This window comes from Coregonus lavaretus (genome assembly GCF_964263955.1).
Source record: "Coregonus lavaretus genome assembly, chromosome: 4".
NCBI lineage: Eukaryota > Metazoa > Chordata > Actinopteri > Salmoniformes > Salmonidae > Coregonus > Coregonus lavaretus.
Window position 1 is genome coordinate 58,226,959 of NC_139991.1, and position 27,077 is coordinate 58,254,035.

The following is a 27,077-nucleotide window of genomic DNA, read 5'->3' on the forward strand; positions in this document are numbered from 1 at the left end:
TTTTTATTTTATTCCTCCTCTGAGGAGCCTCCACTGCCATTGGGAATTATCTTTCTCTGACACCACCTAGTATATAGGTCCTGGATGGCCTGAAGCTTAGCCCAAGTGATGTACTGGGCCGTACGCACTACCCTCTGTAGTACGGTCAGATGCCGAGCAGTTAACATACCAGGCAGTGATGCAACCGGTCTGGATGCTCTCGATGGTGCAGCTGTATAACTTTTTGAGGATCTGGGGACCTATGCCAAATCTTTTCAGTCTCCTGAGGGGAAAAGGTGTTGTCGTGCCCTCTTCACGACTGTCTTGGTGTGTTTGGACCATGATAGTTCGTTGGTGACGTGGACACCAAGGAATTTGAAACTCTCAACCCGCTCCACTACAGCCCCATCGATGTTAATGGGGGCCTGTTCGGCCCTCCTTTTCCTGTAGTCCACGATCAGCTCCTTTGTATTGCTCACATTGAGGGATAGTTGTTGTCCTGGCACCACACTTCCAGGTCTCTGACCTCCTCCCTATAGGCTGTCTCATCGTTGTCGGTGATCAGGCCTACCACTGTTGTGTATTCAGCAAACTTAATGATGGTGTTGAAGTCGTGCTTGGCCATGCAGTCGTGGGTGAACAGGGAGTACAGGAGGGGACTAAGCACGCACCCCTGAGGGGCCCCAGTGTTGAGGATCAGCGTGGCAGATGTGTTGTTGCCTACCCTTACCACCTGGGGGTGGCCCGTCAGGAAGTCCAGGATCCAGTTGCAGAGGGAGGTGTTTAGTACCAGGGTCCTAAGCTTAGTGATGAGCTTTGTGGGCACTATGGTGTTGAACGCTGAGCTGTAGTCAATGAACAGCATTCTCACATAGGTGTTCCTTTTGTCCAGGTGGGAAAGGGCAGTGTGGAGTGTGATTGAGATTGCATCATCTGTGGATCTGTTGGGGCGGTATACGAAATGGAGTGGGTCTAGGGTTTCTGGGATGATGGTGTTGATGTGAGCCATGACCAGCCTTTCAAAGCACTTCATGGCTACCGACGTGAGTGCTACGCGGCGGTAATCATTTAGGCAGGTACTGAAGCAAAACTGTAGGAGCAGTCGAAACCGTACTTCTAGACCGGAACCCTGGCCCCTTGCTAGGCCTACATATTTTTGTTTTATGTTGGGGGCCAAACAAAAATAGTTTATAATCTTATTGATATGGGCCCCAAGATTTTTACATTTTAGTCATTTTAGCAGACGCTCTTATCCAGAGCGACTTACAGTTAGTGAGTGCATTCATTATTTTTTAAATATATTTTTTTTCATACTGGCCCCCCGTGGGAATCGAACCCACAACCCTGGCGTTGCAAACGCCATGCTCTACCAACTGAGCTACATCCCTGCCGGCCATTCGCTGGGCCAATTGTGCGCCGTCGCATGGGTCTCCCGGTCGCGGCCGGCTACGAAAGAGCCTGGATTCGAACCAGGATCTCTAGTGGCACAGCTAGCACTGCGATGCAGTGCCTTAGACCAACCACTGCGCCACTCGGGAGACGCAAGATGTCAGAACTACTGTGAAGAAGAAAAAAACACTGGTTTTGTGTGTGTCTGTGATCTGTCTAAAACATATAAATTGTAAATAATACGTCATGCAAACAAGGCCTATAACGTACATTATTTTGGGAACCCATAATGCAGTTTCTCATCGATGCGCCAATGGGAGGAGAAAAGTGCTCGAGCCGGCTGGTCTGCGCCAATGGCTGAGTCCTTCGAAAGGAAGTAGGCTTGATCAATCCAATCATGCCAATTGTCTCGACCTGATCCTAGAGCGAGATTAATTTAGTTATTTGTTCGTAAACAGATCTGTATTTCTTGCCAAGAAACATTGCCAAGTTAGGATATAACTATTTTGCAAATATACGGTTAGCTAGATATTAAAGAGACCTCTTACCATTTCTGTATACTGGTTTACAAAGGGGGTAGGGTCTGAAATGTAAAGCTAAACTCGCCTTCCACCGGAAGCGCAGCTGAACTAGATATCATTAGTACGGGACGTCTGGATGGAACAGCAAACTGGAATTTTATCAAGGAATTTGTTGGGCACGTCTTGGGGCAAGTTTGGTAAAGCCACATATCCGCATTGGGCGCAGAGCTCTGACCGAGGTAGGTTATTATCACAACTGTCTAAACCTACCGGCTAAAATGCTTCAACAAAGCGCGAGGCGTGTAGCACAGGCCCTTAGACGTTTTGATCGCAGTTGCTAGCTACTTTATAGTTATAGTATAAAAAGTGTAGCCAGTCGTGCTATTGCAGAGTGTATTGGAAATCCAGGCAGTGAGTGTACGCCTGATCAGACTCGCTATTATGTTTGGTGTCTGTTTTGGTCATGCTAGTAGTAGATTCGATCTGTCAAACCACAGAAGATAGCTCGTGCGTGTAGCGAGCCAGTTTACTTGTTGTAGCAGTCGGGGATTATGCGTGGGGTTAGGTAACGATGACTAGATGAACTAAATGTATCACACTGCTCTGGGCAATAATACATAAATGATTTGGTATTAGCCTCTAGGTTGCGTGCAAGAATTAGATTGAAATATGTTTATTTTAGACATTTTAAAATGTAGATTTGTGACCTTTGGGATTAAATGTAGTTCATTATCCAGCTATCATAATGTCTTACATTCAATAACTGGGCATCTCTTGGTTAATCAAACATGTTGTATTGGCAATACAATTATCTGAACTGGAATCTGACCCAAGTATCCCTCTTGTCCCCTCTCTCTGCTCCGCTGGCCCTTCAGCCCATGTAATGATGTTGTCTTCTGTTCCGGTTGATCCAAGAGTTGGTCAGCAACTGCCCGGCACCACGTCGGTGGGTCCGGTGGGTCCATGCCCCTCTCTCTCCCAGCTGTACCATGAACGACTGGCCACTGGGTGCAGAGAGACTAGCAAGGACCAGAGGACTGCTGTGGAGGGTGGAGGACCTCTGGTGACTATGTCTCACAGACCAGCAGAGAGCAGAGCTAGAGATAGTACTCTTGGGATGGACTCTGGTGTGAAAGAGAGACAGACCCCGGCAGAGCACAGGCAGAGGGCTTTGGGCTCAGTCTCCAGTCTGAGAGGTCCTGTCTATGGGACTGTAGGCTCTTCTGACTTCAGAAGAACAGAGACACAAGTGTCAGACCAGGTGGGGAATGTGTGTGGTGTTCTTAGTGCAGGGATCATCAACTAGATTAAGCCGCGGGACAATTTTTTATTTTCTTGAGTGGATGGTCGAGGGGGCTGGACCATAATTACCAATAATTTTTAGACTGAAAATTAACCACAAGAAGCCCAAACAGATATGTTTGACAAAAACATAATCATTTCAAACCTTGCTTACATCTGTATACGATCACGTGTCTCTCTATTATGCGTGGGAATAATTGGCAGCATATTTATTAAATTGAAGTCACTTGTAGCTGATTTCCTGGTGTTTTTACAGTCTCATGTCCAACAATGAAAATGCAAAAAATTATATAAGTACAGCACCAGTCAAAAGTTTGGACACACCTACTAATTCAAGGGTTTTTCTTAGTTTTTACTATTTTTTACATTGTAGAATAATAGTGAAGACATCAAAACTATGAAATAACACACATGGAATCATGTAGTAACCAAAAAAGTGTTAAACAAATCAAATAGCCACCCTTTGCCTTGATGACAGTTTTGCACACTCTTGGCATTCTCTCAACCAGCTTCACCTGGAATGCTTTTCCAACAGTCTTGAAAGGAGTTCCCACATATGCTAAGCACTTGTTGGCTGCTTTTCCTTCACTCTGCCTTCCGACTCATCCCAAACCATCTCAATTGGGTTGAGGTCGGGGGATTTTGGAGGCCAGGTCATCTGATGCAGCACTCCATCACTCTCCTTCTTGGTAAAATAGCCCTTACACAGCCTGGAGATGTTTGGTCATTGTCCTGTTGAAAAACAAATGATAGTCCCACTAAGCCCAAACCAGATGGGATGGTGTATTGTTGCAGAATGCTGTGGTAGCCATGCTGGTTAAGTATGCCTTGAATTCTAAATAAATCACTGACAGTGTCACCAGCAAAGCACCCCCACACCATAACACCTCCTCCTCCATGCTTTACAGTGGGAACTACACATGCGGAGAACCAAAAATCTCCAATTTGGACTCCAGACCAAAGAACACATTTCCACCAGTCTAATGCCCAAGCAGGTATCTTCTTCTTATTAGTGTCCTTTAATAGTGGTTTCTTTGCAGCTATTCAACCACGAAGGCCTGATTCACACAGTCCCCTCTGAACAGTTGATGTTGAGATGTGTCTGTTACTTGAACTCTGTGAAGCATTTATTTGGGCTGCAATTTCTGAGGCTGGTAACTCTAATGAACATATCCTCTGCAGCAGAGGTAACTCTGGGTCTTCCATTCCTGTGGCGGTCCTCATGAGAGCCAGTTTCATCATAGCGCTTGATGGTTTTTGCGACTGCACTTGAAGAAACGTTCAAAGTTCTTGACATTTTCCGTATTGACTGACCTGAATGTCTTAAAGGAATGATTGACTGTCATTTCTCTTTGCTTATTTGAGCTGTTCTTGCCATAATATGGACTTGGTCTTTTACCAAATAGGGCTATCTTCTATATATGCCCCCTACCTTGTCACAACACAACTGATTGGCTCAAACAGATTAAGAAGGAAATACATTCCACTGATGAACTTTTAAGAAGGCACACCTGTTAATTGAAATGCATTCCAGGTGACTACCTCATGAAGCTGGTTGAGAGAATGGCAAGCGTGTGCAAAGCTGTCATCAAGGCAAAGGGTGGCTATTTGAAAAATCTCAAATATATTTAACACTTTCTTTGATTCCAAATGTGTTATTTCATAGTTTTGATGTCTTTACTATTATTCTACTATGTAAATAATTGTAAAAATAAAGAAAAAGCCTTGAATGAGTAGGTGTGTCCAACCTTTTGGCTGGTGGTGTGTGTATATTTATACTCTACCGTTCAAAAGTTTGGGGTCACTTAGAAATGTCCTTGTTTTTGAAAGAAAAGCAAAAAAAAATGTCCATTTTAAAATAATATCAAATTTATCAGAAATACAGTGTAGACATTGTTAATGTTGTAAATGGCTATTGTAGCTGGAAACGGCTGATTTTTAATGGAATATCTACATAGGTGTACAGAGGCCCGTTATCAGCAACCATCAGTCCTGTGTTCCAATGGCACGTTGTGTTTGCTAATCCAAATGTATCATTTTAAAAGGCTAATTGATCATTAGAAAACCATTTTGCAATTATGTTAGCACAGCTGAAAACTGTTGTGCTGATTAAAGAAGCAATAAAACAGGCCTTTTTGAGACTAGTTGAGTATCTGGAGCATCAGCAATTGTGGGTTCGATTACAAGCTCAAAATGGCCAGAAACAAATAACTTTCTTCTGAAACTCGTCAGTCTATTCTTGTTCTGAGAAATGAAGGCTATTCTATGCGAGAAATTGCCAAGAAACTGAAGATCTCAGGGCAGCAGGTAGCTTAGTGGGTAAGAACGTTGTGCCAGTAACCGAAAGGTCGCTGGTTCTAATCCCCGAGCCGACTAGGTGAAAAATCTGTCTGTGCCCTTAAGCAAGGCACTTAACCCTAATTGCTCCTGTAAGTCACTCTGGATAAGGGCGTCTGCTAAATCACTAAAATGTAAAAAATGTAAATCTCGTACAACGCTGTGTACTACTCCCTTCACAGAACAGTGCAAACTGGCTCTAACCAGAATAGAAAGAGGAGTGGGAGGCCCCGCTGCACAACTGAGCAAGAGGACAAATACATTAGAGTGTCTACTTTGAGAAACAGGAGCCTCACAGGTCCTCAACTGGCAGCTTCATTAAATAGTACCTGCAAAACACCAGTCTCAACGTCAACAGTGAAGAGGCGACTCTGGGATGCTGACCTTCTAGGCGGAGTTGCAAAGAAAATGCCATATCTGACTGCCCATCTTAATCTTTTATTTTTATTGGCCAGTCTGAGATATGGCTTTTTCTTTGCAACTCTGCCTAGAAGGTCAGCATCCCAGAGACGCCTCTTCACTGTTGACGTTGAGACTGGTGTTTTGCAGGTACTATTTGATGAAGCTGCCAGGTGAGGACCTGTGAGGCGTCTGTTTCTCAAACTAGACACTCTAATGTATTTGTCCTCTTGCTCAGTTGTGCACCGGGGCCTCCCACTCTGTTAATACTAAATTGTAATTATTTTGCACTATGGCCTATTTATTGCCTTACCTCCATAACTTACTACATTTGCACACACTGTATATATATTTTATATTGTGTTATTAACTGTATGTTTTGTTTTATCCCATGTGTAACTGTGTTGTTGTTTTTATCGCACTGCTTTGCTTTATCTTGGCCAGGTCGCAGTTGTAAATGAGAACTTGTTCTCAACTGGCTTACCTGGTTAATAAAGGTGAAATAAAAATAAATACAACTCCTCTTTCTATTCTGGTTAGAGCCAGTTTGCGCTGTTCTGTGAAGGGAGTAGTACACAGCGTTGTACGAGATCTTCAGTTTCTTGGCAATTTCTCGCATGGAATAGCCTTCATTTCTCAGAACAAGAATAGACTGAGTTTCTGGCCATTTTGAGCCTGTAATCGAACCCACAATTGCTGATGCTCCAGATACTCAACTAGTCTCAAGAAGGCCAGTTGTATTGCTTCTTTAATCAGTACAACAGTTTTCAGCTGTGCTAACATAATTGCAAAAGGGTTTTCTAATGATCAATTAGCCTTCTAAAATTATAAACTTGGATTAGCAAACACAACGTGCCATTGGAACACAGGACTGATTGTTGCTGATAATGGGCCTCTGTACGCCTATGTAGATTTCCATAAAAAATCTGCCGTTTCCAGCTACAATAGCCATTTACAACATTAACAATGTCTACACTGTATTTCTGATCAATTTGATGTTATTTAATGGAAAAAAAAATTGCTTTACTTTCGAAAACAAGGACATTTCTAAGTGACCCCAAACTTTTGAACAGTAGTGTTTATTTATTTGCTCAGAAAACTTGGAGGGGCAAATAAAAAGACAGGCGGGCCAAATCCAGCCCGCTGGCCTCCAGTTGGTGAACCCTGTCTTAGAATATGCTAATGTTTCTGCATGTGTATCCCATGTCTGTGTATTGGATCGTGTGTAAACTTGTGTGTGGTCATTTTCAGGTCCAAGGCATTCAAAGACCCGGCAACAAAGGCAATGTCTGGGTTCATCCAAAACAACTAGGTAATGTACAATTGTGGATATCAGTTTGTTGTGCATAGAAACTAGGGGTTTGCCAACCTGGCCATACTCGTAATCGTATCCGTAAATTGACAGTTGATAGCCGAATCGGATCGGATGATACTCGTGATCAGAAAACACGGAATGTTTTAATATGCCTAAGTAAATGTTTACAAAATACCTATCTCCCTGCAAGTTTATAGACCAAAAAAGCTTCAGATTAGGAGCAGCGCACGAAGGGTGTGTGTGTGTGTCCTCAACTTCTTGCAACGGGCAGACAAGTTTGCAGTCACTCAATAAGAATGCGCATCAGCATTTAATATTTTTTTACCTACCCCTTCCCCGCTTGTTAGATAGGCTATATCTTGCTAGCAAACATCCTCTCCGTTTGATTTATCATAGTTGTAGGCTAACAGGAGGCAGCAGCAATCTAAATTATCAGACCGAAACATGCGAGAAGTGATCGGTTGAAATGATGAAACAAAGTGTCCCAAACCTAACAACCAACCTCCCCAGTCCCCACTCACCCTCTCTGTGACTGTGTTCTGTGCACAGAGCCTACCTCCCCTCCTCCGCCTCAGGTGTGCCCCCCTGAGCCTGCTCCCCCGGCTGGCCCCACAGGAGAGCAGCTGGGGACCCTGAAGCGCTGCCTGGAAGCCCACCAGACAGAGATGAAGCGGCTGCTGACGGGGGCCCTCGGCTCCCTGTGCCAGCGTCTGGAGGTGGTGGAGAGGAGGATGGAGCAGCTCTGTGAGCAGGGCACCACACATGACAACAGTCTGGCTCTGCTCAGCACCCAGGTGGGCCAGCTGGCAAGAGGGATGACCGCCGCTGCCACCAAACAGGACCTGTCACCTCTCCATGGTCTGGGTGAGTTGAAGTTGACGCACTAAGGATTAGAAGGCACTACGCTGAAATGTGTGTGTGTGTGCATGCCTCCCTGTTACATTTTATTAAGTAATTTTTAAAAGTGTGGATTATATAGTTTTGAATCTGTGAGTTTAGTCACACTGACACACTAGTGAGAGGGTGTAAAAGGTCAGGGATCATCAACTAGATTCAGCCGCCGGACAATTTTTCTATTGAGCGGATGGTCAGGGGTCTGGAACATAATTACAATTACATAATATTTTACTAAAACATAATCATTTCAAACCTTGCTTACGTTTGTATATGATATTTATTCTTGAGTGGATGGTCGGGGGAGCCGGAACATAATTACAAATAATTTTTAGACTGCAAATTAACCGCAAGAAGCCCAAGCAGATATAATGTTTGACTAAAACGTAATAATTTCAAACCTTGCTTACATTTGTATACGATCACGTGTCTCTATTATGTGTGGAAATACTTGGGAACAGATTTTTCAAATTAAAATCACTTTGAGGTAATTTCCTAGTGTTTTTACCTTTTTTTATGTGCAACAATGAAAAAAATTAATTAACTCAGCAAAAAAAGAAACGTCCTCTCACTGTCAACTGTGTTTATTTTCAGCAAACTTAACATGTTATGTTCATACAAATATTTACACAAGATTCAACAACTGAGTCATAAACTGAACAAGTTCCACAGACATGTGACTAACAGAAATTGAATAATGTGTCCCTGAACAAAGGGGGGGTCAAAAGTAACAGTCAGTATCTGGTGTGGCCACCAGCTGCATTAAGTACTGCAGTGCATCTCCTCATGGACTGCACCAGATTTGCCAGTTCTTGCTGTGAGATGTTACCCCACTCTTCCACCAAGGCACCTGCAAGTTCTGGGACATTTCTGGGGGGAATGGCCCTAGCCCTCACCCTCCGATCCAACAGGTCCCAGACATGCTCAATGGGATTGAGATCCGGGCTCTTCGCTGGCCATGGCAGAACACTGACATTCCTGTCTTGCAGGAAATCACGCACAGAACGAGCAGTATGGCTGGTGGCATTGTCATGCTGGAGGGTCATGTCAGGATGAGCCTGCAGGAAGGATACCACATGAGGGAGGAGAATGTCTTCCCTGTAACGCACAGCGTTGAGATTGCCTGCAATGACAACAAGCTCAGTCCGACGATGCTGTGACACACCGCCCCAGACCATGACGGACCCTCCACCTCCAAATCGATCCCGCTCCAGAGTACAGGCCTCGGTGTAACGCTCATTTCTTCGACGATAAACGCGAATCCGACCATCACCCCTGGTGAGACTGCGAGGACGATCAGCTGTCCGTCCTGTCTCCCTGTACGGACATTGCAATTTATTGCCCTGGCCACATCTGCAGTCCTCATGCCTCCTTGCAGCATGCCTAAGGCATGTTCACACAGATGAGCAGGGACCCTGGGCATCTTTCTTTTGGTGTTTTTCAGAGTCAGTAGAAAGGCCTCTTTAGTGTCCTAAGTGTTCATAACTGTGACCTTAATTGCCTACCATCTGTAAGCTGTTAGTGTCTTAATGACCATTCCACAGGTGCATGTTCATTAATTGTTTATGGTTCATTGAACAAGCATGGGAAACAGTGTTTAAACCCTTTACAATGAAGATCTGTGAAGTTATTTGGATTTTTACGAATTATCTTTGAAAAGGGACGTTTCATTTTTTGCTGAGTTTATATATGTATCTATATATTTTTTTACTCAGAAAACATGGGGGGCCAAATAATACCATTTGGCCCGCAGGCTGCCAGTTGGGGAACCCTGGGCTAGGTGGTTGCATGGCTGCAGTGTTTAACTACTTGATTGAAGATTATTTTGTTGGTAAGTAATGTTTCGGTTTCTTGTGTTGGTACAGGAAAGGAACCAAGAGCGCTGAAAGAAGAGAAGGTGGACTTCACCAAGTTGTTACCACACAGTCCAAACCCTTCGTGCAATATGGGCTCCTCAGGAACAGATTTAGACAAGGGGAGCGTCACTGGATGTCAATGGAGGATGACGACAACATATTCACCCAGCCACAGTCCGGCCCAGAGCGGTGACCACAAAGAGGGGTTAGGTGGGAAAAAGAGAAGAACAGAGTCAGGCCGGTCTTTATTCTCCATGGGAAAAACTCAGTCTGAGGGGGTCACGGAGGGGTGCATACAGGGGAACTACTCCCCTGTGTCAGACTTTGAGGATCTGGACATGGAGCTGGCGGCCGAGAAGGGGCGGGTCGCTCTCACCTGGTTGGTCAAATCTGCCCTGGTGGACACAGAATCTAGTGACAGCCAGGAAGTGCCCCTTCCATCCCCTTCTCAGAAGGCACAATCTGGGGACACTCAAGGGAACAGGAGAGAGAGTATGGAGACACATCCACACTCTCCTCATGTACACTTCCCCACTGAATCCCAAGGCCAGTCCAAAAGCACTGAGGTCCCCAAGTGTCCACTTACGGGTAAGGGTAGGACTATGGCTGCATTTCCTGAGGGGGTCCAGTTGAGCCCTATAGGAGCTTGCTCTCTGTCGCCACATTCCGTTAAAGTCGTAGGGTCATCTGGTTCTGAGCACACGGGCAGAATAGCTCCTGCTCCAACTAATGTCCAGCTTAGGATCACCAGCCCACCTCGCACTGACCACACGGCCTACGCTCAGTCCTCCAAAGAGACAGAGAAAGACCGGAAGCCTGAGAGGAAGAGGCGGAACAAGAGGGAAGCTAAGGCACACTTGGTCGGTGAGTTTAACTCCACCGCCACCATGTCCGTCAAGAGTAGCTTCTCCACCCAGATACAGGACCAACCGCAGGTTGGTGTTGGCAGGGAGGCAGCCGAGGAGAGGCAGCAGAGTCAACAACACAAGCGGTTTGTAGAGGGTATGAGGGTGTCATATGGTGGGCGAGAAAATCAGACTCTAAACTTTACCATACCTCCCCATCAGCAACACTCTCCATTGTCCCACGCCCAGCTGAAGTCTCCAGACAGAGCGTCATCAGGTTCAGTCTTTGCATCCTATTCCCGGTCCCCTCTGCCCTCCCCACCCATGTCTGGCTACATGGACCCTCAGAAGGGCAAACAAGCCACGGATCGATCCCTCCTGCCCTTCCACTCTACCAGCCCCTCTCTAGACTCCTCCATAGTCTCCAAGCTCTCCTCTCCCCGAAATGGCTCTAATACATCTCTCATGGTTGGTGTTAGATCCATCCACCACCAAGGCCAGGCCCTCCTGCTCCAGCTGTCGGACACAGCCAGCCAGCTCGTACCTTCCAGTCCTTCCCCGGAGCTCCCCTCACCCCCGGATGGTGGTCAAAGCAGACGGGGGAACCTCCCGCGCTTCTTCAACTCCAAGCTCAAGAACCACTGGAATAAGGACCGGCCCTCCTGTAAGAAGCGGCTGCTGAAAGGCGTTCGCAGCACTAGCGGCGCTCTAGCCATGTCTCTCCCGGAGCTGGAGGAGGAGACGTCGCAGCACCACTGGCAGCCCCTGGTGATTCTGGGCAGCCCAGTCTTGCCTCTCTCCCCCCTGCAGCTGGGGCCCCTAGCCCAGAACTTCTCCTCCTCCTGCTGTAGCAGCAAGGTCCTGGACCGAGACATGTCCACCCTGCAGCGCGGCCTCTTCGACGCCACAGGCCAGTTCCCCATGTCCCTCTTCAGTCAGATGGGCTTCTCCAAGCTCTCCAAGGGGGGTCTGAGCACCGTGCTGGCCGCATCCTCCTCCGCCTCCTTCCGCCGCTGGTTCAGACATAAGCGCCCCACGCCCCTCATGAAGCTGTCGGCCACAGCAGTGGAGACGGTGATGTTTCAGATTATAGAGTCACGGAAGAAGTACATGTATCCTCCCCTCAAGGACTACACAGGCCCTCCTGGCCTGGACAATGACCACAGGTCAGTATTGATAGTCATTTTCATGTGTTAATGACTTATGAAAATGGCTCTATGTTAATAGAGAAAATAAAGATATACTTATTATAGTAAACATTTGAAGAAATTCTGCTGATTTCTTGTTTGCTTGCTTGCTTGTTTGTAATTGCAGTTATGCTCAATCATGCAGTCAAGAGGCTACCTCTGTCAGAAATTCTAGCACAGCAAGGTGAGCAGACATCTAGACGTGGCAGTATTGAATGTCCATGAAATGCAAATGTAATAATTGATTGGCAAACGAATATGGGCTGACTACATTACATCTGTTACGGCTGTTGTCAGTGGCATCTCAAAGCATAAACAGCATATTGAAGTGATGCACAACCTATGCCTATTATTGAATATCATCACTAACTATGTGTCTCCATCCTGTTTTCCGCTCAGCAGTATGTCTCTCACCTTCCCACCCACACGGCGACGTAGGGTCAGATTCACCCCAGAGCGGGCCCTTTCCAGCCCCAAGACAAGTCATAGCCACAGCCCCAAGACCATGCGTCTGGATAACCAGCCCGAGCCTGTGCCCAGCTTAGCTATCGCCAGTGCCAACGTCAAATACCCCGGTCTGCATGGGCATGGCCGCAGCCCATCCAGAGAGGTGAGCCTGGCATGTACAGTGACTGTAAATATCATACACAATAGTCTTAGAATGGACTTTGTTTGATTGTACTATACAGACTAGATCAGGGATGGGCAACTTGGATGGGGGAACCCATCATGAGGGGCCGCATTTGCTCGTGGGTCTCTCTCACTCTGCATGGCATGCACATGCTGGCCAATCACAAGTGTCGTGGAAATTCTTACACAGGGACACTATGTCAATCTTAAATGAATCATTCTTTATTATCAGCGCGCTGGAGAGGTTCCAACAAACTTGATGCACCATAGTGAATGTCTGTCAGGAGCTCTAATGGGGCAGTCCCGTTTAGTTCCCTTATATACAGTGAGGGAAAAAAGTATTTGATCCCCTGCTGATTTTGCACGTTTGCCCACTGACAAAGACATGATCAGTCTATAATTTATTTTAATTGTAGGTTTATTTGAACAGTGAGAGACAGAATAACAACAAAAAAATCCAGAAAAACGCATGTCAAAAATGTTATAAATTGATTTGCATTTTAATGAGGGAAATAAGTATTTGACCCCTCTCAATCAAAGATTTCTGGCTCCCAGGTGTCTTTTATACAGGTAACGCGCTGAGATTAGGAGCACACTCTTAAAGGGAGTGCTCCTAATCTCAGCTTGTTACCTGTATAAAAGACACCTGTCCACAGAAACAATCAATCAATCAGATTCCAAACTCTCCACCATGTCCAAGACCAAAGAGCTCTCCAAATGGGCTACAAGACCATCGCCAAGCAGCTTGGTGAGAAGGTGACAACAGTTGGTGCGATTATTCGCAAATGGAAGAAACACAAAAGAACTGTCAATCTCCCTCGGCCTGGGGCTCCATGCAAGATCTCACCTCGTGGAGTTGCAATGATCATGAGAACGGTGAGGAGAACTACACGGGAGGGTCTTGTCAATGATCAGCTGGGACCATAGTCACCAAGAAAACAACTGGTAACACACTACGCCGTGAAGGACTGAAATCCTGCAGCGCCCGCAAGGTTCCCCTGCTCAAGAAATCACATATACAGGGCCGCCTGAAGTTTGCCAATGAATATCTGAATGATTCAGAGGAGAACTGGGTGAAAGTGTTGTGGTCAGATGAGACCAAAATCGAGCTCTTTGGCATCAACTCAACTCGCCGTGTTTGGAGGAGGAGGAATGCTGCCTATGACCCCAAGAACACCATCCCCACCGTCAAACATGGAGGTGGAAACATTATGCTTTGGGGGTGTTTTTCTGCTAAGGGGACATGGATCTCTCTCCATGCTCACTCCATGTGGACTCATGTCACACTCCTGAGAGAAAAGGCATGTGAGAAAAGGCAGTTGATAGCTTTGACTGGATGCTGTGTACAGGTTGCTGGCTCGGACCGTACTGAACGCCGTTGTCGCCATTGCTTCAGCCGGTTAGGGGTGGGGTGGGGGTTGAGGTTCACACTGTTCTTGGTCAAATTATCCTTTCCATGCATCTAGACACCACCTGTGCTCACCTTCGGCATAACCGCGACAGAGGACAGACCAGAACAACAGTTTAGTTTAGGGCATTTCTGATTCAAGAAATCCAGACAAATTATTTACTGTATGACACATTTTTACTACTACCTGATTCAGGAATTCCAGACAAATGAATTACTGAATGACAAATTATTACTACTACAAATATTCTTAATAAAGATCCTTCACACAAGCATCTCCGCTTAGAGCGTGCATTTAGATGCTGGTGAGGAGAGAAAGGGCTTCACCAAAGACAGTACAGTGGCATTGTGAAGCATTGCAATACTGGACTATTTTGTATCAAGTCTGCCCAAATGTTCAGAATTGGTCAATTGATACATTTTCAAGTACATGTAGGCCCGTGTAGCTCAGTTGGTTGAGCATGGCGCTTGCAACACCAGGGTTGTGGGTTCGTTTCCCACGGTGGGCCAGTATGAAAATGTATGCACTCACTATCTGTAAGTCGGTCTGGATAAGAGCGTCTGCTAAATGACTAAAATGTAAAAAATGTACATGACTATAGAGAACATACAAAAATGATATGGTAATACAAAATGTAAGTTTACACACTCCCAGGAATGTCATACATGATGGATCATTAGCTTATACACTAACTTTCTCACATCTAGATGGCCGGGCGGGGTGGGTGTGGAGCCAGAGACTGCAGGGGTTCAAACTGTAGAACCCAGTTCCTACATTTGAATATAAAAATGGATTTTATCAAACAAAACTATGCTACATTTTATCTCTGGGACCCTTAGGATGACAAATCAGAGCAAGATTACTGAATGCAAGTACATTATTTACCTTCAGAGGTGAATGTATCAAACCAGTTGCCATGATAAGTATTTTGTTGTTGTGCACACTCCTCAAACAATAGCATGGTATTTTTTCACTGTAATAGCTACTGTAAATTGGACAGTGCAGTTAGATTAACAAGAATTTAAGCTTTCTGCACATATAAGACATGTATGTCCTGGAAAGTTTGCTGTTACTTACAACAGTCATGCTAATCACATTAGCGCACGTTAGCTCAACCGTCCCGTATACGGGACACCGATCCCGTAAAGGTTAATGCACCTTGGCATCAGTGGTGGCTCCTGAGGGAGTGCGGCTCATAAATGGCTGGAATGGAGTCAATGGAATGGTGTCAAACGTGGTTTAAATGCATAGCTGCGGGAAGATGTTTGTGGGTTCTGATTTTTCATGGGTTGCTGCAGCACCCCTACTTCCCACGGCTATGTTTCCATGTGGTTGATACCATTCCATTCACTCCATTCCAGCCATTACAATGAGCCATCCTTCCCTCAGCAGCCTCCACTGCTTGGCATAGATTCTGAAAGTGTCTGAAACTCTATTGGAGGGATGTGACAATGTTAGGGATGTAACGATTCACTATTCATCAATACCCATTGGTCTTCGGTTCAAATGTTTAAGATATGAATGCTTCGATCCCCGAGAGCCCAAACCGATCCAAATGAAGCATGCATCGGTCAGAAAACCGATTCAAAAGTTACCAATCCCTGATTTTTTTACTCAGTTTTATTCTGAAAATACCTCATCTGTTGTGAGTGAATTGATGCGTCCTTTCCTTCAGTTCAGTAGCCTATCGAACTTGAATGTGTGTAACTGCGTATGAATGTCAGATAACTGTATGCATAGTGCGGGAGAGACAGCTGCTCACGCCAACGAGAGGTAGGCTTATCCCTGTTCTAATAGGCTATTCGCAGCACCTTCAGCATTCAGATGTTTGTAAAATGGCTTTTCACAATGTCAAATCATAGGCTTAGTTGAGTGACAAGCAATGTAATTTGATTGTCACTCAACTAATTGTAATTCAACTAAATGTTACCAAATGCGCTGTAGAAAGTTTTGTTTTATCTGAGTTGTGTAGCCTACCGGAGTGGACGCAAGTGTATTTGGTCATTTCTACATGAACAGCGTAATTTCATAAACGACAGCAATACTTTTTTGGAGCTGTGCATGGTAGCATTCATTGGTTGGAGTGGGAGAAACTCTCCATAAAATTCCAAACTGTGTAAACCATTTACTTTTGAGACTGGGTAAAATCCAAAGCTGCAGTATATTAATTGGCTAAATGCTATTCTAATTTGTAAAGATTAGTATTGTCATAGTACCAACTCACAACATTTTTTTATCTGCAAAAATGACAAGTTAATCAGTGGGTGATTTCAGATAAAAAGTAGGGGGACAAAAAGCATAAATTGCCCCCACCCCTAATCTGAAAGTGGGGTGGTAGATGCTTCCCGATGGTTCAGCTCAGGTACCTACACACACCATTGACATTGAGACACACACACACACTGAGGGCCACTCTGCTTAGAGAAGTAATCTCAGACAGATCCAGCTCGGAGGCCCAGCTCCTGAGCTCCCATCAGCAGCAGATAAAAATTGAAAATGAATGTGTTTATGCAAAAAAAAATTGTGCATGGAATTGTATTGTATCGATCCGAATCACATCAATTCATTCCCCTAATAAAACCAAATCGCACTGAATTGTTCCAGACGAAAACGTATAGTTCCTGTATTGTATCGGAGCCCATGTATCTTAAATCACAATGTATTAGTCACATGCGCCGAATACAACATGTGTAGACCTTACCGTGAAATGCTTACTTACAAGCCCTTAACCAGCAATGCAGTTCAAGAAATAGAGTTAAGAAAATATTTGCTAAATGAACAAAAGTATAAAATAAAATAAAAAGTAATAAAATAAGATTACATAACAATAACGAGGCTATATACAGGGGGTACCGTAACCGAGTCAATGTGCAGAGGTACAGGTTAGTCGAGGTAATTTGTACATGTAGGTAGGGGTAAAGTGACTATGCATAAATAATACAAAGTGAGTAGCAGCAGTGTAAAAAGAAAGGGGGGGGGGGTCAATGTAAATAGTCCGGGTGGCCATTTGTTTAATTCTTCAGCAGTCTTATGGCTTGGGGATAGAAGCTGTTAAGGAGCCTTTTGGATATAGACTTGGCGCACCGGTCCCGCTTGCCGTGCGGTAGCAGAGAGAACAGTCTATGACTTGGGTGACTGGAGTCTTTGATAATTTTTTGGGCCTTCCTCTGACACCGCCTAGTATATACAGTGGGGGGGGGAAAGTATTTAGTCAGCCACCAATTGTGCAAGTTCTCCCACTTAAAAAGATGAGAGAGGCCTGTAATTTTCATCATAGGTACACGTCAACTATGACAGACAAAATGAGAAAAGAAAATCCAGAAAATCACATTGTAGGATTTTTAATGAATTTATGGTGGAAAATAAGTATTTGGTCACCTACAAACAAGCAAGATCTCTGGCTCTCACAGACCTGTAACAACTTCTTTAAGAGGCTCCTCTGTCCTCCACTCGTTACCTGTATTAATGGCACCTGTTTGAACTTGTTATCAGTATAAAAGACACCTGTCCACAACCTCAAACAGTCACACTCCAAACTCCACTATGGCCAAGACCAAAGAGCTGTCAAAGGACACCAGAAACAAAATTGTAGACCTGCACCAGGCTGGGAAGACTGAATCTGCAATAGGTAAGCAGCTTGGTTTGAAGAAATCAACTGTGGGAGCAATTATTAGGAAATGGAAGACATACAAGACCACTGATAATCTCCCTCGATCTGGGGCTCCACGCAAGATCTCACCCCGTGGGGTCAAAATGATCACAAGAACGGTGAGCAAAAATCCCAGAACCACACGGGGGGACCTAGTGAATGACCTGCAGAGAGCTGGGACCAAAGTAACAAAGCCTACCATCAGTAACACACTACGCCGCCAGGGACTCAAATCCTGCAGTGCCAGACGTGTCCCCCTGCTTAAGCCAGTACATGTCCAGGCCCGTCTGAAGTTTGCTAGAGTGCGTTTTGATGATCCAGAAGAGGATTGGGAGAATGTCAGATGAAACCAAAATATAACTTTTTGGTAAAAACTCAACTCGTCGTGTTTGGAGGACAAAGAATGCTGAGTTGCATCCAAAGAACACCATACCTACTGTGAAGCATGGGGGTGGAAACATCATGCTTTGGGGCTGTTTTTCTGCAAAGGGACCAGGACGACTGATCCGTGTAAAGGAAAGAATGAATGGGGCCATGTATCGTGAGATTTTGAGTGAAAACCTCCTTCCATCAGCAAGGGCATTGAAGATGAAACGTGGCTGGGTCTTTCAGCATGACAATGATCCCAAACACACCGCCCGGGCAACGAAGGAGTGGCTTCGTAAGAAGCATTTCAAGGTCCTGGAGTGGCCTAGCCAGTCTCCAGATCTCAACCCCATAGAAAATCTTTGGAGGGAGTTGAAAGTCCGTGTTGCCCAGCGACAGCCCCAAAACATCATTGCTCTAGAGGAGATCTGCATGGAGGAATGGGCCAAAATACCAGCAACAGTGTGTGAAGACTTACAGAAAACGTTTGACCTGTGTCATTGCCAACAAAGGGTATATAACAAAGTATTGAGAAACTTTTGTTATTGACCAAATACTTATTTTCCACCATAATTTGCAAATAAATTCATAAAAAATCCTACAATGTGATTTTCTGGGATTTTTTTTCTCATTTTGTCTGTCATAGTTGACGTGTACCTATGATGAAAATTACAGGCCTCTCATCTTTTTAAGTGGGAGAACTTGCACAATTGGTGGCTGACTAAATACTTTTTTCCCCCACTGTAGGTCTTGGATGGCAGGAAGCTTGGCCCCAGTGATGTATTGGGCCGTACGCACTACCCTCTGTAGTACGGTCGGATGCCGAGCAGTTGCCATTCCAGGCGGTGATGCAACTGGTCATGATAATCTCGATGGTGCAGCTGTAGAACCTTTTGAGGATCTGGGGACCCATGCCAAATATTTTCAGTCTCCTGAGAGGGAAAAGGTGTTGTCTTGCCCTCTTCATGACTGTCTTGGTGTGTTTGGACCATGATAGTTTGTTGATGATGTGGACACCAAGGAACTTGAAACTCGACCCGCTCCACTACAGCCCCGTCAATGTTAATGGGGGCCTGTTCGGCCCTCCTTTTCTTGCAGTCCACGATCAGCTCCTTTGTCTTGCTCACATTGAGGGAGAGGTTGTTGTCCTGGCACCACACTGCCAGGTCTCTGACCTCCTCCCTATAGGCTGTCTCATCGTTGTCGGTGATCAGGCCTACCAACCACTGTTGTGTCGTCAGCAAACTTAATGATGGTGTTGGAGTTGTGGGTGAACAGGGAGTACAGGAGTGGACTAAGCACGCACCCCTGAGGGGCCCCGGTGTTAAGAATCAGGGTGGCAGATGTTGCTGCCTACCCTTACCACCTTGGGGCGGCCCGTCAGGAAGTCCAGGATCCAGTTGCAGAGGGAGGTGTTTAGTTCCAGGGTCCTTAGCTTAGTGATGAGCTTTGTGGGCACTCTGGTGTTGAACGCTGAGCTGTAGTCAATGAACAGCATTCTCACATAGGTGTTCCTTTTGTCCAGGTGGGAAAGGGCAGTGTGGAGTGCGATTGAGATTGCATCATGTGTGGATCTGTTGGGGCGTTATGCGAATTGGAGTGGGTCTAGGGTTTCTGGGATGATGGTGTTGATGTGAGCCATGACCAGTCTTTCAAAGCACTTCATGGCTACCGACGTGAGTGCCACGGTGCGGTAGTCATTTAGGCAGGTTACCTTCGCAATCTTGGGCACAGGGACTATGGTGGTCTGCTTGAAACATGTAGGTATTACAGACTGTCAGGGAGAGATTGAAAATGTCAGTGAAGATACTTGCCAGTTGGTCTGCACATGCTCTGAGTACACGCCCTGGTAATCCGTCTGGCCCCGCGGCCTTGTGAATGTTGACCTGTTTAAAGATCTTGCTCACATCGGCTACAGAAAGCATGATCACAAAGTCGTCCGGAACAGCTGGTGCTCTCATGCATGCTTCAGTGTTGCTTGCCTCGAAGCGAGCATAAAAGGCATTTAGGAAGCATAAAAGGCATTTAGCTCATCTGGTAGGCTCGCATCACTGGGCAGCTCGCGGCTGGGTTTCCCTTTGTAGTCCGTAATAGTTTGCAAGCCCTGCCACATCCGATGAGCGTCAGAGCCAGTGTAGTAAGATTCAATCTTAGTCCTGTATTGACGCTTTGCCTGTTTGATGGTTCGTTTGAGGGCATAGCGGGATTTCTTATATGTGTCCGGATTATTGTCCCGCTCCTTGAAAGCGGCAGCTCTAGCCTTTAGCTCGGTGCGGATGTTGCCTGTAATCCATGGCTTCTGTTTGGGATATGTACGTACGGTCGCTGTGGGGACGACGTCGTCAATGCACTTATTGATGAAGCCGGTGACTGAGGTGGTATACTCCTCAATGCCATTGGATGAATCTCGGAATATATTCCAGTCTGTGCCATCAAAACAGATGCATATGAAAGAAGAGATGCACATCCCTACATACTATTCTTCCACAAGAATTTCCATCATTTGGTGTTTTGTTGATGGTGGTGGAAAACACTGTCTCAGGTGCCGCTCCAGAATCTCCCATAAGTGTTCAATTGGGTTGAGATCTGGTGACTGAGACAGCCATGGCATATGGTTTACGCCGTTTTCATTCTCATCAAACCATTCAGTGACTACTCCTGCCCTGTGGATGGGGGCATTGTCAACCTAAGGGGACATAGCCATGGTAGCCAAAATAATGGTCCGCCCAGAATTTTTGTTGTTGATTGCTTAATTAACTCAGGAACCACACTTGTGTGGAAGCACCTGCTTTCAATATACTTTGTATCCCTCATTTACTCAAGTGTTTCCTTTATTTTGGCAGTTACTTGTAGGTGTGGCTCTGATTTTGTGCAATCCTTACAATTTATAGGGCTCATGCACAACAAACATTCCACCAGATTTGAGCCATTGAGCTAATTCTTAGTTGCAGTCCCTGCAGTCTAGTCCTGGTCCTAAGGGGGCTGATGAATGTTGTGTGACAGTTGGAACACCATTTTGATGTTGACTAATGAGGATGCTCATTTGATCCACAGAGTGACTTTTGTATTTTATTCCCTGTGGGCGTCATTATTTTTCAAGGAAGCACCTCTTCCATTGTCTGAACACAAACTCTTGCAATCCAGCTAGTTGTAATATGTTCTTTGCCATATTATTCAAATACAATTATTTTCTGTTTCTGTGATCTTGCTCACTTTTTCTTTCTTTTGTTCTGCAGGGAGGTCTGTATGATGCGAGTGTGGGGACCCAGCCAGGCCAGCGCTACAAGAGGGTATCCCAGATCCGCATTCGGAAGACTGTTCCCAAACCAGACAACAACCTTACTCCCATGGGCCTGCCCAAACCAAAGAGGTAAGGAAAAACCTTTAAAAACTCAGTAACTAACAAAACAATGGGATTATTGAAATACCAAGGCTCATGTGATCACATAGAGTGCCAATAGTAAATGCTCAAGTCAAGATAAAAGATGCATGTGTGAATTGGGCCATTGTGTCTTACTAGTAGTTTAATCAACTATCCTCCTGTGTCTTGACTGTGTTTTACATGTTTTCTTTTGTGTACATCCCATCAGACTGAAGAAGAAGGAGTTCAGCTTGGAGGAGATTTACACCAACAAGAATTACAAATCACCCACTCCCAACAGGTCATCCATCATCATTTTTATTATTCAAACTGTACCTCAAGTTGGAGAACATGACAATGCACAGTATATTGAAACTGCTTGTTGTTAGTCAATAGGCTGTTAAAATAGGCATAGGGCAATTCCACGTTAACGGAATTACGCTGAGGCTCACATTTTTCACTTTAAAATGTATGCCAAACAAAAACCAATGATTTCAAAGTTTAACAAACCATACACCTCTATGCACAATGACTACTTTGAACAATTTACACAGTAAATAAAAAAACATTTACTGTAAAAACTGTGCAGATGCAACTCCCTGACAACTCCCTGAGTTGTATTGTTACCAAAATTTGTATCTGCACAGTTCTTCCTGTAAATGTGTTTTTGTAAAAATTTCTGTGGAAATTGTTAAAAGTAGTCCTTGTACATAGAGGTGTATGGTTTGTTAAACTTTGAAATCATTGGTTTTTGTTTGGCATACATTTTAATGTGAAAAATCTTAATCTCAGTGTAATTTTACCTTTGATATTCTTTATCACATGGTTTATCATTTTGTTTAGTATATTGTAGTGCTGAGCGGTTAACTGAAATTTCTGTTAGTTTTAGTTTTTTAAACAACTCATTGACCAATGTTGGTTCAATTATTTGAATTCCATTTAGTTATTTTGTTGTTGTTGTGAGCTCGTAGTTTAGCGCAGAAAACGAGGTAATTAACTACAATGACCATAATCCATTGTGCGTCTACTTGTCCGGTCTGTGTTTCTTTTATGCCTGTTATGTAAAAGAGACAGAAGAATGTGTAATCAAGAGGAGAGCAGTTGCTTAGCGAGGTATCTCTACCTGAAAATACATGATCTAAGTGATTGATAGTTGGTGTTCAGCAGTCATAAAAGTATGCCTTATTTACATTTACGTCATTTAGCAGACACTCTTATCCAGAGCGATTTACTTTGAAGAACTTATAAAATAGTGATTTTGTCAGACAGCATAGGTAGCAGCTCTATAGAGATAAGATGATGACTTGGAATGAAATAATAACGACATCAAATAAAACAAATGTAATATACATAACTGAAATATTTTAGTAAAGTAATGTCAATAAATGATGATTCATAAGTGATGAGCAGTAATGGGCAGTCACTACCATCATGGGACTTTTATTAATTGTTTTATTCTGTGTTACAGCATTCAATCCACATAATGCATAGTGCATTTCATGTTTTTAAAAATAACCGGAATCAAACCGACCTCAAAAAGCACTAATCTCTCAGCACTAGTATATGGTTTATCATATTGTTCTCCCATACTAGGAGCCTGGAGACCATCTTCGAGGAGCCCAAGGAGAAGAACGGATCGCTGGTCTGCATCGGCCACCAGAAGAGGAAGCGCGTGCTGGACTTCCCTGACTTCACACTGCCGCGCAAACGCAAAGCCCGGGCCAACATGGCGCCCCTGCGTGTAAAGGGCCCCAGGGGGCGTGGTCGGCGGGGGAGGCCTGACGATGCCGACCTGGATGTCATGCTCATCGAGAGGCTGAGCGAGCTGGAGGACTTCTTCACCAGCCAAAGCCTGGAGGACTGAGCAGTCCCACAATACCCCCTCTTTTACATCCAAATACATAGACTCTCATAAATGGTACCCTATTCATCATATAGTGCTCTACTTTTGACCCAAGCCCATCGGGTCAAAAGTAGCACATTATATAGGGAACAGGGTATCATTTGTGACATGCTACACACATGTATTGCACCCAGTTCATCATTCTCTGTTTTTGGACAGCTTGTTTTGTCAATTGATTAGGATTATGAAACTGGATTGTGTTTTAATAATTCGAGTGTGTAAAGAGATTTATATGATCGTGTTAGGTTTTGCTACTTCGGGGCCCTTGAAATGCCCAGACATTCAGTTGTTTTGTTTTAAAACTGGCAGCCTTTGAAGTGCTCGAAAAAAAATCTACTTAATGCGTGCCTTTATGGAAATGTAAACTCAATCCAGCAAAGAGATGATTTTTATGATCGATAATGAATAGTGGTTGAACAATTACTATTTTGTTCTTAGGAACTATAATTGAAACTGTGATAACTGAGAATTTGGGGCACTCATACTTGGATGTGTACGTTCGTTCACACACTCATGGATCTTTCGCATGTGAACACTCGCGTGTATACTACACAAGCACATGGACGACAAGTTCGACAACCCATACCTGAGCACTTTCCTTACCTCATTCAGATTTCTCATCAACTCAATAAATTGTTGTTTTGAACGGGACCTTGTGAGGACACAACTGTTTCTGACGGAGCCAATGGTATCTGTGCAGCTTTACTCCCCTCACTGCTAGCCTGGCCTTAGGAATGGATGTAACTGACCACCATTAGCACCTTGGATGGGTGCCTCATGTCCCTCTATACCTCCTCATGCATTGTTGGGAAAGATGCTACATGTGGGGGCATCAGTTCAGTACATCCCCCTGAAAACCCGACTGGGATCTAGATGATGAGCACTGAGTGATGAGGATTTTCCATCCTGAATCATTGTGAAACAATACGTATATTTTGCAGTATTTGTTAATCATGGACTTTTTCATCAACCTTTTTCTTTACAGTCTTCTTTTTCACCTGATGTGCATCATCCGGTCCATCTGATGTGCGAACATGATTCGATACAGATATGTGAAAATGTGCATTTCCTATAGATGGTACCTTAATCTCTACTTCAGTGTTGAGGACCTAGATCAGGGCAAACTACGAGCCCATTCAATCTGGCCCACGGGAGGTTTGAGTAATAAAAGTATAAAATGAAAATGATTATTTTGGGTTAGAAAAAATACTTCAGGCCACTCTTGATCGTCTAAATCAAGATACTATGTAGAAATTATAATGGACCTGTATATTTCCAAATAACTGAAAATGTTCTGGCCCGCAAATTGATTTTCACAAACAAATCGGTCCCAGAAAAATCTGTGCGGCCCTCCATTGAATTTCGAAATCCCAATGTGGCCCTTAAGCCAAAAAGTTAGCTTTTCCCTGACCTAGCTACACAGTCGTACTACGAGGACCTTTTGGGTCGAAAGGCCTCTACAGTGGCGGTTTAAGTCCCTTGGCTCACTGTAAAGGACTCAGTATCCATGGAAATGGTCATTCCGTAGAAATTGACCTCATCTTTGATCACAAACTGGAATTTTTATGGATTCACAGAATTGGTTCCTTCCTGTGGATTGGCTTTCATTTTTGGCGCATCATTTTCCTTTGGACATATGAAATATGTGACGTGTTTGTGGATTTTTTTGTAGGCAGCCCTTTTTTTGTTTAAACTGTCATAGACTTCAAACTCCTCTGCATAGTGACTCTTTTGACAGCATTGACCATGTCTGTCTCCCAGTATTCTAATGCTGGGTGGTCACAGGTTAGGGTTATTCAATTGTCTGGCTGTGATATGTCCCCATCTTCTAATAGCTGCTGAACATTTCTAGGGACAGGATTATTCCTGACCATGTGACCACCTGAAAGATTCTGTGGGAAGGTCTCAATTGCATACTCCTCGTGTCCTCTCTCCTCGTCTCCTTCTCAAAACCCATTGGACGAGAAAGCCAGAGGGTTCTCCCCTCTGACCTTCTCCTCCAATGGGTTTTGAGAAGGAGATGCGTAGACGACGCGAGGAGTATGCAATTGAGACCTTCCCACAGAATCTTTCAGGTGGTCACATAGTCAGGAAAAACTCCTGTCTCTAACCATTTTCCATTGGATGAGAGTGGTTGAGGATTACAAGTAACGTGCACTGAGTGGTCCCGTGCTTATAACAGTGAGAGTGTGGGCTGCGTACCTGTAGTTATTTTCCTAATTCCTATTGCTGCTAAACCCCCTACCTAGTATATTATATTGCAACAATTATATTATAGATGTTGTGTTAAAGTTCAGAGCTGAAGTTTAAAAACAAATGTTTTATATGATCCATAAAATCCACATCAGTCCATGCCACATGATGTTGAGCAAAAGATGGAGCCACTAACTGGCCCGTCTTAAAACAGCATTTACTCAACTTCTCTGTGCGTGTGCAGCAATCTTTCATGTAAAAAAAAAAGAAGTAAAATCAGGCCCGTAAATGGGTCCATCAAGAACTCTGATGCCTTAGATTGGAAGACTTGGTTGCCAGATCTGTTTCTACTTTAGTCTACACTTCTAGTATTGTCATACCAAACAGCCTGACCTTACTGCAATTTCATTGTTACATTGCATAATGACTGTGGGGATAAGGATTTTGCTAAAGCAGGAACTTATCTGGGAACCAGCAATGAAATAGTTGTAGTGTTCAATTCATTACCGTAATTCTCATCATGCATTATTTTTTAAATCATGACATTTATTATGGAACACTCATTTGAAGTGAATACTTTCAGTCTATCTGTGGTCAATGGTCATTACATATCAGACAGGTCTTGGTTCGGAATCAAGTGGAAACATTCAGCTCAGCATCAGCAGACATTAACATAATCCATTCATGAATTGTTCAGCACAATTTCAAAAGTGTCATTACCTGACTCATTTAATGGGGTTTGCATTTAACACCCAAGTATTCCACTGTTGAAACTTCTCCATTACTTACACAGTGTTCTGCCATTATAAAAATGTTTTCTGGAGGGTTTTTTCTTTTCGTCATTCATTTTCTCTTGTCTTTTTTTAAGTGTATGGTTACTTTCTAAGAGAGCCTTCATGCGGATTGCAATCTTTGTTTATATACTCCTCCACTGCCCTGGACCTATTTGCCAGTAGTTTTTCTGGTGTGGCAGAAGTCTGCACTTAATAACCCCCCAAAGAGCCAGACCCTGTGAAGTGTTCTAGTGCCCCTTCTCTTCCTCACTCTGACCTCTGCTCTTGAGGCCGGAGACTGAATGGTAGAAAAATGTGACAAAGTTATTGGTGAGTGATGTGAAATATATTTTTCTTCTTTAATTTGACTGTAACCGGATTCTTTAGTTTACACTGGTGTGTAGTGGAAAAAGTGACACACTTTGGGATCCCCCATGTCTCAAAATGTAACTTTTTATATTCAGTAAAAAAAAAAAAAAATCCTATTCCTTATTTCATCCTGTGTTAAAAGTGATGGACACTTACCGTGGACATGCATCTCACAGACCAACACTAAAGGTTAGTATTGTCAATCATTGTCATTTTAATTGTAATATATATTATGAATAAAATAGTGTTGACATTTGTATTTGTGTAATTTGAGACTGAGACCATTTCACCATGTATGGTAAAAAGTCTATTGACAAGGTATGACAGCAATCCATGCTTTGGTTTTGTTTACCTGGCCACTGTTTCAATTTGTAACTCAGTTTAAGCATGTGTGGCACAA

At 44.1% G+C, this 27,077-nt stretch overlaps 1 protein-coding gene across 1 annotated transcript; it reads left to right on the plus strand.

Moving 5' to 3' along the window:
* Positions 1–1,950: 1,950 nt before the first annotated feature.
* LOC311128374 (uncharacterized protein) lies at positions 1,951–25,792 on the plus strand. The gene is made up of 10 exons (XM_084160490.1): positions 1,951–2,128; positions 2,765–3,150; positions 7,179–7,239; positions 7,792–8,106; positions 10,002–12,003; positions 12,152–12,208; positions 12,424–12,634; positions 21,315–21,448; positions 21,669–21,740; positions 23,033–25,792. Exons 1-10 carry the CDS (start codon positions 2,026–2,028, stop codon positions 23,301–23,303), a joined length of 3,612 nt encoding a protein of 1,203 aa, XP_084016616.1. The 5' UTR covers positions 1,951–2,025; the 3' UTR covers positions 23,304–25,792.
* Positions 25,793–27,077: the final 1,285 nt, after the last annotated feature.

Excerpts from the sequence above, each read along its gene's own strand:
- LOC311128374 (XM_084160490.1), top strand. The coding sequence starts at position 2,026 with ATGGAACAGCAAACTGGAATTTTATCAAGGAATTTGTTGGGCACGTCT. Across the intron at positions 7,240-7,791 it reads GGTTCATCCAAAACAACTAG|AGCCTACCTCCCCTCCTCCG; the intron begins GTAATGTACAAT and ends TTCTGTGCACAG. Across the intron at positions 12,004-12,151 it reads GGCCTGGACAATGACCACAG|TTATGCTCAATCATGCAGTC; the intron begins GTCAGTATTGAT and ends TTGTAATTGCAG.